We start from the raw sequence: 12,666 nt of genomic DNA, 5'->3' as shown, positions 1-12,666 counted from the left end.
GACTCAGTCTCTCGCACTTCCCATACACACACTCAGTCTCTCGCACTCCCCATACACACACTCAGATTCTTGCACTCCCCCTACACACACTCAGTCTCTCGCACTCCCCCTACACATACTCAGCACTCCCACTCCCCCTACACATACTCAGTCTCTCACTCCCCCTACACACACTCAGTCTCTCGCACTCCCCCTACACACACCCAGTCTCTCCCACTCCGCCTACACACACCCAGTCTCTCGCACTCCACCTACACATACTCAGTCACTCCCACTCCCCCTACACACACTCCGTCTCTCGCACTCCCCCTACACACACTCAGTCTCTCGCACTCCCCCTCACACATGCAGAGTCTCTCGCACTCCCCCTCACACATACTCAGTCTCTCGTACTCCCCCTACACACACTCAGTCTCTCGCACTCCCCCTCACACACGCAGAGTCTCTCGCACTCTCCCTACACACACTCAGTCTCTCGCACTCGCCCTGCACACACTCAGTCTCTCGCACTCCCCCTCACACACGCAGAGTCTCTCGCACTCCCCCCTACACACATTCAATCTCTTGCACTCCCCCTCACACACACAGTCTCTCGCACTCCCCCTCACACATACTCAGTCTCTCGTACTCCCCCTACACACACTCAGTCTCTCGCACTCCCCCTCACACATACTCAGTCTCTCGTACTCCCCCTACACACACTCAGTCTCTCGCACTCCCCCTCACACACGTAGAGTCTCTCGCACTCCCCCTACACACACTAAGTCTCTCGCACTCGCCCTACACACACTCAATCTCTTGCACTCCCCCTCACACACACAGAGTCTCTCGCACTCCCCCTACACACACTCAGTCTCTCGCACTCCGGCTACACACACTCAGTCTCTCGCACTCCCCCTACACAGACTCACTCAGTCTCTCGCACTCCCCATACACACACTCAGTCTCTCGCACTCCCCCTCGCACACTCAGTCTCTCGCACTCCCCCTACACAGAATCAGTCTCTTGCACTCCCCCTCACACATACTCAGTCTCTCGTACTGAAGGATGGGTGTCTTGGGGCCCAATCCCACGTCCTGCTTCCAATCAGCATATCGGTTTTACCAACAAATCGTGCCTGAGAGACACTCACCCTCAGACTTTCAAAGGCAATTAGGTTGGACAAGGAATTCAGCCTGGCCAGAGTCACTCACATCCGGAATGATTGCATAACACTTCCGGTTTACAAGGATAACTCCAGTGTTTGAAATGCAAATCCACACTGTTTAAAGTTACATTTTCACCTCGGCCAAATTAACTAGAAATGTCGAATGCACATTAAACAATCTCCTCCATTCCCTTGTATACCACAGTCACATTTCTGATCCGACGTCTAACTTGAAAGACAACTCCAGCTGAGTTATTTTCTTTGGCAAGGCCATATTATTGCCTGTATTACAGAAGTACCTGGACTTCACACATGTGTCAATGGCCATGAAGCGATTTTTAAAGCCCAGAGTTACTGAGATACTTTGATCAACATCAAATATCTCTCACTTTCTCAGTTAACAAATCCCTAAACATCATCTTGTTCCAACTCATTTCCAATGGATGCATCTTCCCTCAACAGGAATTGAGTTATAAACTTCCACTGCATCTGAAACCCTGGAGATCCATTGCTAACAGACCTTTCCATTTCTTCTTCCGCAGATGCGTTAACACAGCCGGAGATATCACTTGACCAACCGACAGGAGTTTACTTAGAAACAGAGTATATCACAATTAGCTGCACTGCGCGGGCAAACTATTTTGATAAAACCTTCTTCATTTACAAGGATAATCAAGACCTCCGCCTTTCTCCAACTTCCAAACAGGATGAACTTGTAATGTTCTCACTTCCTGCTTTAAACTATGGAGGGCGGTACCAATGCAGGTACTGGGTTTCGGTTCTCCAGTCCTTTTCTCTACCGAGCAAAATTGTGATGGTGACTATACCAAGTGAGTGACAAGGAACAGAGATTGTTAACAATTACTTTATTCATAGCAATTGCGAATTACAAAACTCAGTGTGTTTTTTTAGTATAAGCAAATAGGACTTTAGGTATGAGGAGTGAGGGGTATAACGGAATGACCTTGGAATTCACTGCGTAACTCCTGTCAGATGTCAGGAAAGACTGAGGCCTGAGTGCATCAGCCGTGATTGTAGGGGCTGAAGGAACCAGAGGAGTAAGGCAACAGGAGCAGCGTGTGAGTGTACAGTCAACAGCTGAAACATTCTGTCCCTGGTCAAGTGGCCCATTGTTGTTTGACGTCACACTGTATCTAGGGATACGGCTGGGCCGTTTATGATGTAAAGTGGCCTAGAGTGTTTGCATCCGACAACTGATGACATCACAGGGTCCCCCATGACCCCATGCGGTGGGGAGGCCGAATCAGCCAATCATTGCCTCCGCCCATTGACTCTCATTCTCCACAGAGAAGTTGGCAGAACTCCCCCTTGTGTTGGACTACAGCCATTGACACTCTATCTGGTTTGGGAGCAATTTCACCTGACTCAGTAGGCACTGGCTTCAACTTCCAATTCAGCGATTTGAGCTCCATTATCCAGTCTGACAGTCCCCCGGTGCATAATTTAGTGTGTGCTGCACTACCGAAGTTAGATGTATATAGTCCAAGACTTGAGCTCCATAATCAAAGCCGACGCACTGCCGGTGCCAGTGCTGAGGGAGCGCTGCTCTACCGGAAGTATATGCGCTTGCTCTAAAGGCTGCAGGCCTTGCTCTCCATAATCCAGTCAATACACCGGTGTTAGCCCTGAAAGAACACTGCACTATCAGAGGGGATTTTTATCCGATGAGAGGTTATAAACATCCCTCATTTCAGGTGAAGGCAAAATACACCATGGGCAGTATTTCGAACAAGGTTATTGGGCTGTTCTCAGTAATGTCCTGACGTCAATAGATATCACGCATCTAATGACGCCATTAAGCCTTCATTATCTCAATATTTTTCCTGCAATATTGCTCTGCGTAAAATGCTACAATTCAACAGTCGCAATATTTCACTATCAGTTCAGTGTTTGTAAAGCTCCCTGGGACATGCTGGGTGGCTAAGAAAGGCTTTGAAATACATTTTGATGTTTTCGTTTCCTTTCTAACCAACACCAAACTCACCGCCTGTGGAATCTGAGTCGCGGATGTAATCATTTCCCTTCCAAACAGATCAATGGACATTGAGTTAGTAACGTTCTACTGTACAGGACATTCCCCTGATCCACTTCTCATATTTCATTCATTTATTTCACAACAGCTCCACCATCAAATCCAGTGATTAGACTTGATCAACAGAGTGGGGTTTATGTTGTCGGAGAGAGGGTCACCATTACCTGTACTGTGACTGGGGATGATCGGAATAAAACCTTCCACTTTTACAGAGGGGACCAGATAATCTCCTCCTCACAGCTCATCACAAAGAACAACATTGGAACGGCTCATGTTACCGCTGGAACAAGTGGAGAAAAATACAGCTGCGCATATAACGTTTCTGTCAATGGTAGAGGGATAGATTCGCCGGTGAGCCAGCATGTGATTGTGACTATAACAGGTCAGTGACGGGGAACATGGCAATAAAACACTGTTTGTATTTTTACACGTCAATGATTTAATCATTGCATTAAAAAGTAATGTTCAATGATCGGTGGGAGTATTGTAAGTGAATGAACTTTGATTTCATTTCTCAACTGTTGACAGTTTCCCTGAATGAATGAGACCTGAATGCACCAGCAGTGCATCGTCTGTGATGGCAGGGTCTGAGTATGGCAGGGCAGAAAGACAGGAGGATGGTGTGACAGGATTTGCAGCCGCTGACGCTCATGCATTGTGCTGTAAGGTCGCAGTCCACCTCACGATTCTCACGGTTATTTTCATTCTGACATCAAAGTGGCCCAGACCGTCCGAACTTGAACATTGATGATGTCACAGCGAATGCCACAAACCCGCCCATCCTTTAGGATCCTCAGGGCCCTTGACAGGATTCATGTGGAGGGGATGTTTCTTCTTATGGAATAATCTAGAACTCAGGGGCCCGGATTAAAATTAAATGGTCGCACATTTTAGACGGAGGTGAGTGGGTGTTTTTCTTTCCCTCAGAGGATCTTTAGTCTTGGAACACTGTTCCTGAAAGTTGAATGCAGTATATTTGAGAATTTTGAAGGCAGAGCGAGATAGATTCGTTATTAACGAGGAGGTAATTTGTCCTTGAGAATAGTCAGGAAAATGTGGCTGAGGAAACGCCAAATCAGCCATGATCTGATTGAATGGCGCAGAAGACTGGGGGGGCCGAGTGGCCTAAACCTGGTCCGAATTTGTATTTGTACGCTGTTACATTCGAGTTTCTGCATCCTAAATTGAACAGTTATTGCCACATCTTGGTTCCCATTCCCTTGAAACTGCGACGACAACCCATCGCCTTGGAATATCTCAATTAGGCAGTCCGTAACAAATTTGGTATCGCTCATTCCTTAAAAGGATATACCTGGCCTCTGCTCCCACTCAAAAAAACTTTAGATTCACAAATCAGACCGATATTCCCCCCGGCGCCAATATAAATGTAGCGCTGCAATGTCGGAGGTACTTGAATATACTTTAGGACTTGATCTGCTTAATCCAGACCTACACTCCTCCGATAATAATACTGAGGGAGCGCTCCACTGTCGGAGGTAGATGAAAATACTCTAAGACTTGAGCTCCATAATCCAGGCCGACACTCCCCCGGTGCCAGTACTGAGGTAGTGCTGCGCTATTGGAGGTACATGTATAAACTCTAGAGCTTGATGTCCAGAATCCAGGCGACTCTCTGCTGAGTCCATTGCTGATGGAGTGCTGCTCTACCGGAGGTGCATGTACATGCTCTTAAATCTCCAGGACATGATCTCCATAATCCAGTCAATACACCGGTGTTAGCCCTGAAAGAATACTGCACTATGAGAGGGGGCTTTTATCCGATGAGAGGTTATAAACATCCCTCATTTCAGGTGAAGGCAAAATACACCATGGGCAGTATTTCGAACAATGTCATTGGGCTGTTCTCCGTAGTGTCCTGAGGTCAATAGATATTCCGCATCTAATGACGCCATTAAGCCTTCATTATCTCAATATTTTTCCTGCAATATTGCTCTGCGTAAGTTGCTACAATTCAACATTCGCAATATTTCAATATTTGTTCATTTTTAGGAAAGCTCTCTGGGACATGCTGGGTTGCTAAGAAAGGCTTACAAATACATTTTGGTGTCTTCGTTTCCTTTCTAACCAAAACCGAACTCACCGTTTGTGGAATCTGAGTCCCGGATGTAAACACTTCCCTTCCACACAGACCAATGGACATTGAGTTAGTAACGTTCTACTGTACATGGCATTCCCCTGATCCACTTCTCATATTTCATTCATGTGTTTCACAACAGCTCCACCATCAAATCCAGTGATAAGACTTGATCAACAGACTGGGGTTTATGTTGTCGGAGAGAGGGTCACCATTACCTGCACTGTGACTGGGGATGATCGGAATAAAACCTTCCACTTTTACAGAGGGGATAAGATACTCTCCCTCTCACAGCTCATCACAAAGAACAACATTGGAACAGTTCATGTTACCGCTGGAACAAGTGGAGAAAAATACAGCTGCGCATATAGCGTTTCTGTCAATGGTAGGCGGATAGATTCCCCGGTGAGCCAGCATATGATGGTGACTATAACAGGTGAGTGACCGGGAACATGGCTATAAAACACTGTTTGTATTTTTACATATCAATGATTTAATCATTGCATTAAAAAGTAATGTTCAATGATCGGTGGGAGTATTGTAAGTGAATGAACTTTGATTTCATTTCTCAACTGTTGACAGTTTCTCTGAATGAATGAGACCTGAATGCACCAGCAGTGCATCGTCTGTGATGGCAGGGTCTGAGAATGGCAGTGCAGAAAGGCAGGAGGAGGGTGTGACGGGATTTGCAGCAGCTGGCGCTCATGCATTGTGCTGTAAGGTCGCAGTCCACCTCACGATTGGATTATTTTCATTCTGACATCAAAGTGCCCCAGACTGTCCGAACGTGAACATTGATGATGTCACAGCGAATGCCACAAACCCGCCCCATCCTTTAGGATCCTCAGGGGCCTTGACAGGATTCATGTGGAGGGGATGTTTCTTCTTATGGAATAATCTAGAACTCAGGGGCCCGGATTAAAATTAAATTGTCGCACATTTTAGACGGAGGTGAGTGGGTGTTTTTATTTCTCTCAGAGGATCTTTAGTCTTGGCACTCTGTTCCTGAAAGTTGAATGCAGTATATTTGAGAATTTTGAAGGCAGAGCGAGATAGATTCATTATGAACGAGGAGTTAAATGGTTCTTGGGAATAGTCAGGAAAATGTGGCTGAGGAGACGCCAAATCAGCCATGATCTGATTAAATGGCGCAGAAGACTGGGGGGGCCGAGTGGCCTAAACCTGGTCCGAATTTGTATTTGTACGCTGTTACATTCGAGTTTCTGCATCCTGAATTGAACAGCTATTGCGACATTTTGGCTCCCATTCCCTTGAAACTGCGACGACAACCCATCGCCTTGGAATATCTCAATTAGGCAGTCCCTAACGAATTTGGTATCGCTCTTTCCTGAAAAGGATATACCTGGCCTATGCTCCCAATCAAAAAAACTTTAGCTTCACAAATCAGACCGATATTCCCCCCGGCGCCAATATAAATGTAGCGCTGCAATGTCGGAGGTACTTGAATATACTTTAGGACTTGATCTGCTTAATCCAGACCTACACTCCTCCGATAATAATACTGAGGGAGAGCTCCACCGTCGGAGGTAGATGAAAATACTCTAAGACTTGAGCTCCATAATCCAGGCCGACACTCCCCCGGTGCCAGTACTGAGGTAGTGCTGCGCTCTTGGAGGTACATGTATAAACTCTAGAGCTTGAGGTCGAGAATCCAGGCGACTCTCTGCCGAGTCCATTGCTGATGGAGCGCTGCTCTACCGGAGGTGCATGTCCATGCTCTTAAATCTCCAGGTCATGATCTCCATAATCCAGTCAACACACCGGTTCCAGTCCTGAAAGAATACTGCACTATCAGAGGGGGTTTCTATCTGATGAGATGTTCTGAACATCACTGATTTCAGGTTAACGCAAAATACGCCATAGACAGTATCTCGAAGAATGTCATTGGGAAGCTCTACTTAGTGTCCTGAGGTCAATATTTATCCCGTTATCCAATGACGTCATTAAGCTTTCTTTATCTCAATGTTGTTTCTGAAATCTTCTGCGAAAAGTTGCTGCATTTCAACAGTCGCAATATTTCACGATCAGTTCATTGTGTGTAAAGCTGTATGGGGCATGCTGAGTTGTTAATACATTTTGATGTCTTCGTTCCCTTTGTAACCAAAACCAAACTCACAGTTTGTGGAATCTGAGTCCCGGATGTAAACACTTCCCTTCCTTACAGACCGTTGTGGTCACTTTGACAAACGGACCACAGGACTCTCAGGTACAGGTTTCGATCGTGCATTCGAGAAATTGCAAGGAGAGCACAATCTCGATGCAGTTGAGACAATATTCTGCTAAGCTACAAGTGTTCACCATATTTATACATTATTGGTCACATACAAGAACATTCTCCAGATTCCGATCTTGTCAACATATAGGTTTACATTAAACAGGCAAGTCTCTAGTAACAAAGGGTACAAAGGTACATGCATCGTCTGACCCTTCTTTCACCCTGGCGACCTTTTCCCTCTCTCCACTATGACTATCTGTTCTTCCCTTATCGACTACAAACAAACCCAATCGTGGATGTTTTTCCAACCTAAGGCCCCAGTCTGACTCCCAGAACCCCCAATCTCACATAGTTGCATTCTTCTTTGTCCAGTATGGCTTTGCTGGTAATCACAAGCCTTGAGGGTGTGCAAGGTTCAACTCTCTATCCAGCCTGACCTTTAACTGTTAATTGCAGGCTTCGCATGCTTAGGTACTTTAAGAAATCCCAGAAACCTTCAATAGATTCTTACTGTATCCCTATACTTTGTTCTCTATCCTTATATTCCCCCTAACAGTCCCCCCTTTTGGCCCTTGGCTGAGCCCAAGGTAGCCAACTACAATTGTGTTATCCATCCCCCCCTCCCCCCACCCTTTACGTACCACCACCCAGTGATACTGGCTAGGTATCCAGTAAAGGGTACGGGTACTGGCCAAACCATTTGTATCATCTGGTACTTTAATCCGCATATCTGGTTTACCAGACTCCTGCTCCACCTACTAAAACTCCCGCAACGCCACCTTCGTTTTGTCTCCAGGTGCGGTATTTCAATTGCGTTAGAAATATAATCAATATCAGCTGAAGTATGACTTGGGCGTGGGTGATAATTCGAGCCCAGGGGTTTACCTGTACGTTCGAGCCCCAATTCCAGAGATCCTCCCACCAGGTGGAAGCATCTATTTGTTCAATATCCGTCTTTAAGGCTCTAACCTGTTGCTGCAGTGTATAGTAAGTTCTGTATATCTGCTGAGCCTGTCTCCGAATCATGGTTAGGTGCTCTGGTAATAGGGGAATTTCATAGGAGAACTGGTTCAAATTCTGTCAGGTTATCCTTAAGGCTTTCCTTGACCTGAATAGTAGTCGTTCCTCTCTTGAATATTTCAACCAGTTCCACTTTCCCTACACTTGCTGGCGCCTGTGGGTGTAGGCACACCGAATGGTTATGGATGGGGCATATCCGTTTGTTCCCATACTGGTTTCTTTCCTGCCACGTGGTGATACAATATCTCCCATTCCCTGCATATGCAACATGAGTCGGTTCTTTTGCAGCCCATATTGTTTCCATTGTACAGTTTGCTGCTGCTTTAAATCCAATTAGCTTCATCTGTCTCATACATTGGGTATGCATACTACTGCCGTGGCCTCTATCCTACACTCTTCTAATGTGGTGCTAACTATATTCCCATCTATGTCTACTGCGTATGGCGAAATATTGTGATACTTAATATAGCCATCCCCCCGTATAACCCCAATATTTTCAACTCTATATAAGGTCCTGCCGGTTGTTGACATACGTATGACAGGTATTACTAATACAATGCCTAGTAGCATATTACTATTCACTATATATTCATTCCATAAATGCGTGTTAAACCTCTGAGCTGGCAACCGGCCAAGTTATGATCCTTATTTCGTGAAAGATTAAATAAATGCTCATTCGTTACCCATACAGGGAAAACCCCTTCATTAATCTCTCTTAAATTCTCTCGGGCTTGTTCCAGTGCCCAAGATCAATAGGTGCTGCAAACATCATTTCTCCTCACTTCGTCTGAAATATTTTTCCTTATTTCAATGTGTTTGTTGATAGTCCCCGCTTAACTTTCGAGCACGGTAGCCAGGCTTTGGATTAACCATACCATGTCCTGGTCTGTATTTAACTGGGTGTTATGAATTCCCTGTTCCCGCTCTAGAACCTCCTTACGCTTAAAGCTCAGGCTTCGGACCTTCTGGTCAACAGTTGCCTGGTTGTGAATTAACCACTGGTGTCCCTATATTAAATTCTTAGCGGCATCATTTATCAGGCTGCGTTTAACCGGGTTCCCTCCCAATTCTGATCGCATCTCGCCCTTGAACTGAGATGCCCCAGTCATCAGCTGGCCCGTTAGAGCCGTTTTTAGTGCTCGAATATGGGTTGAGCATCACTGGGGCGGGGCAATTCCGGATATGTTCAAGACTACGGGTAGCAGCTCGTGGTGTACACTATCATACAAAACTTCTGATTAACCAGTCGGCCCTGGATGCATAGTTGGACAAGGTGGATCAGTCGGTGTGGTTGGAGGAGCTTTAATTATCTCTCCTCGGACTGTGGAAGTGGACGTGGAAGGTGGCTGGGTGTGGCGGACCTCCCAGACCGATCTAGAGCGTGTTTTTATTCCTTTTGGTTTTCCTAGAATCCCTTGAACTTCAGGTAATTTTTCCCCTCAGACTTTTGCAATACTAACTCGTATCAGTTAATGCAACTCGTATGTATCAATCCCGTTCAGCTTGGAAGCTGGTGCTATTAGTCTGCCAGGGGGTGGTTCATCTAACCCTGTTTAACGATGTAGAACTCTCTTATTCTAAACGAAACTTCATATAGCATTGGGGGAAAGAAAAGGATCTTGAAGGCTCCACCTATAGGGACAATCAAACTGATGAAAGCTTACATTTCCCATGCTACTGCCTGTCAGTTCTTATTAACGCCCCTAAGAGTATCACCCTTTTCTCTCTCTCTCTCTCTCTCTCTCTTCAGCAAAAGCAGCTCTTGTAGCTGACCTTTCGGGTCCCAATCATTCTTTCACATTTTCAGGAAAATCTTGTCATCCCGCACGGGACATTATACACTCCCAATTGGTTTCTCCCTCCCCCAAGGCTTCCTTAACGGCCTCCTCAAAATCCCTGTGCAGGGCTGTCGCCTTGTCCCGATTTGCAACGTCCCCAGGATTCTCCCAATGTCCACTTCTAAACTGTATGTGCAATCTTCCTCAAATATCCCCTGGACACTTTGTCTTCACCAGTATGTGGGTATCAAGAGGGTGCATTGCATGGAAATTTTGCATTTCTCGCAATTTGGTCCAGAAATCTGAGTTGCTTTATCGAGTTTTAAGTCTCAGCAGCTCTTTAAGCAAAACCTGCTTCTCCCCCGGGCTGAATGGTACGGGCTTAAATTACTCCGTAATCTTCTCAATCTCCTAATCCTCTTCCTATTCCTCAGCCCCCTTTCTCCTTTCGGGTTTTAGTTCGCCTCTCCTGACTTTACTTTTCCGAACAGTTACTGCCATAGCGACCATGGAGTACAGTGGGCACAGTGGGGCAGCTGGTTCGTATGAGGCCGGTTTTGTCCCAAATCCATCATAGGTTTCTCCTTCGGAGCTCTCCTCCTCTTGATCAGTATCACTACAAGCTGCAGCCACTGCTCTGATCTGTCCTGAACCTGACTTTGTCACTCTGTCTAATCGACTGGAACTTAGTATTAACTCGTCTGCACAACTGCAGGTACAAGATAATAATAACCCTCACCCCTTTCTTTTCCTTGTCCTTTTTCTGCTCTATCCATCACTCTTTTTGTTCTCCCGGTGTTGACTGTGGATGCCACCCCTCCTTCTGCATTTTTAGTGATTATGTTTTGACTGTTGTTGCGCTATGAGCTTCGTAATGGAGTCCGCGGTTCCCCAGTCGAGTTCCATAGCATTACTTTGTTTCCCTGACGGCATTCTGTTCCTATTTTCCGTCTATCTCTGCGCGGTACGTTCAAACGGTCCTAACAACTTAATTATCTGAGGTATGTGCGGTTTCGATGGGTTCTGGCCTCCCTGCTCGGCTTCGGCTAAGGGTATATCTCAAACCGTAACCCGCCAGCACGGCTCCGCCCTCAACTTACTGGGTTCCGGCCTGCGCGGCTTGGCTAAGGTTATATTTCAAACCGTAACCCGCCTGCACGGCTCTGCCTCTTAGCCCTGGCTCCTCCTAGGTCCTGTCCTGATTCATCCTCCTGATTGTTTGATACTTGACCGGGTAAGCTTACTGCACTAACTACGGGTGGTAAATGAATATACTCACCCACTTTGCAGAGCCATCCCGAGAATCCGATTCAAGTATCCTGCCGACTACGCCAAACTGGTGTTGTGTATTTGATGAACGGAACACAGGAGTCTCAGGTACAGGTTATGATCGTTTATTCGAGCAATTGCAAGGAGGACACCACCTCAATACAGCTTGAGACAGTACTCTGCTAAACTACAAGTGTTCACCATATTTATACATTATTGGTCACGTACAGGAACATTTTCCAGATTTCGATCTGGCCAACTTATAGGTTTTCATTACAAGACATCTCTGGTAACATGTAAATCCCTATTTGTTTTCATCCAGGCAGAGATCTTACCATCTGTTCTTCCCCTATGTGTTGAAGAGCACATTTAATTTTAGTTGTTATTGCCACCCTATGACTACAGTCTGGCTCCAAGGCCTTTCTGTTGTTTGCAGGCCCTTATGGCTGTGCAAAGTTGATATGGTAACCTTTAACTGCCAAAGTGCTTGCAGATTTTAAGTAATTCATTCCCTTTCAATAAGCTCTTATTGTACCCCTGCATTCCCTATAATAATTACTGTATCCCTTTATTTCCCCCTAACAAGATCCATAATCCAGGCTGACACGCCCCCCGCTGCTAGTGCTGAGGGAGCTGCAAAGTCAGAGGTCGATGTACTTACTCTTGGACCTGCGATCCAAAATACTATCCCACAATCCCCCCGGTCCCAGTTCTGAGGCAGTGATGCACTGTCGTAGGTAGATGTATATACTCTAGAACTTGAGCTCCATAACCCAGGCCGAAACTCGTCCCCGTTGTCAGAACTGAGGCAGTGCTGCACTGTCGGAGGTTGAGCTATCTACCCTCGGATTTGAGCTCCATAATCCAGGCCGACACTCCTCGCGTTGCAAGTACTGGGGGAGCGCTGCGCTCTCGAGGCAGATGTATATACTCTAGAATTAGAGCACCGAAACCTGGGTCATCACCGCACCCACCTCCAAACCGCCGCCCAACTCACCCCCCACCCCAGCCCCCGCGCCACTCGCACCCCCTCCCCCATCCCAATCAAAAAAATCTGGAATTGAAAAT

The 12,666-nt window shown here is 46.2% G+C and overlaps 1 protein-coding gene across 1 annotated transcript in view; it reads left to right on the top strand.

Annotated features, from left to right (window-relative positions):
* The window catches only part of LOC144672522 (Fc receptor-like protein 5), a 374,607-nt gene that overhangs the window by 272,994 nt on the left and 88,947 nt on the right, over positions 1-12,666 (top strand). The window contains exon 5 of the mRNA XM_078534366.1: positions 5,438-5,731. Within this exon, the coding sequence (XP_078390492.1) occupies positions 5,438-5,731 (294 nt within the window). The remainder of the gene's footprint in view (positions 1-5,437; positions 5,732-12,666) is intronic.

This window comes from Cetorhinus maximus, chromosome 38 (assembly GCF_964194155.1).
Source record: "Cetorhinus maximus chromosome 38, sCetMax3.hap1.1, whole genome shotgun sequence".
Classification (NCBI taxonomy): Eukaryota; Metazoa; Chordata; class Chondrichthyes; order Lamniformes; family Cetorhinidae; genus Cetorhinus; species Cetorhinus maximus.
This window is presented reverse-complemented; position numbering and strand designations above follow the sequence as displayed.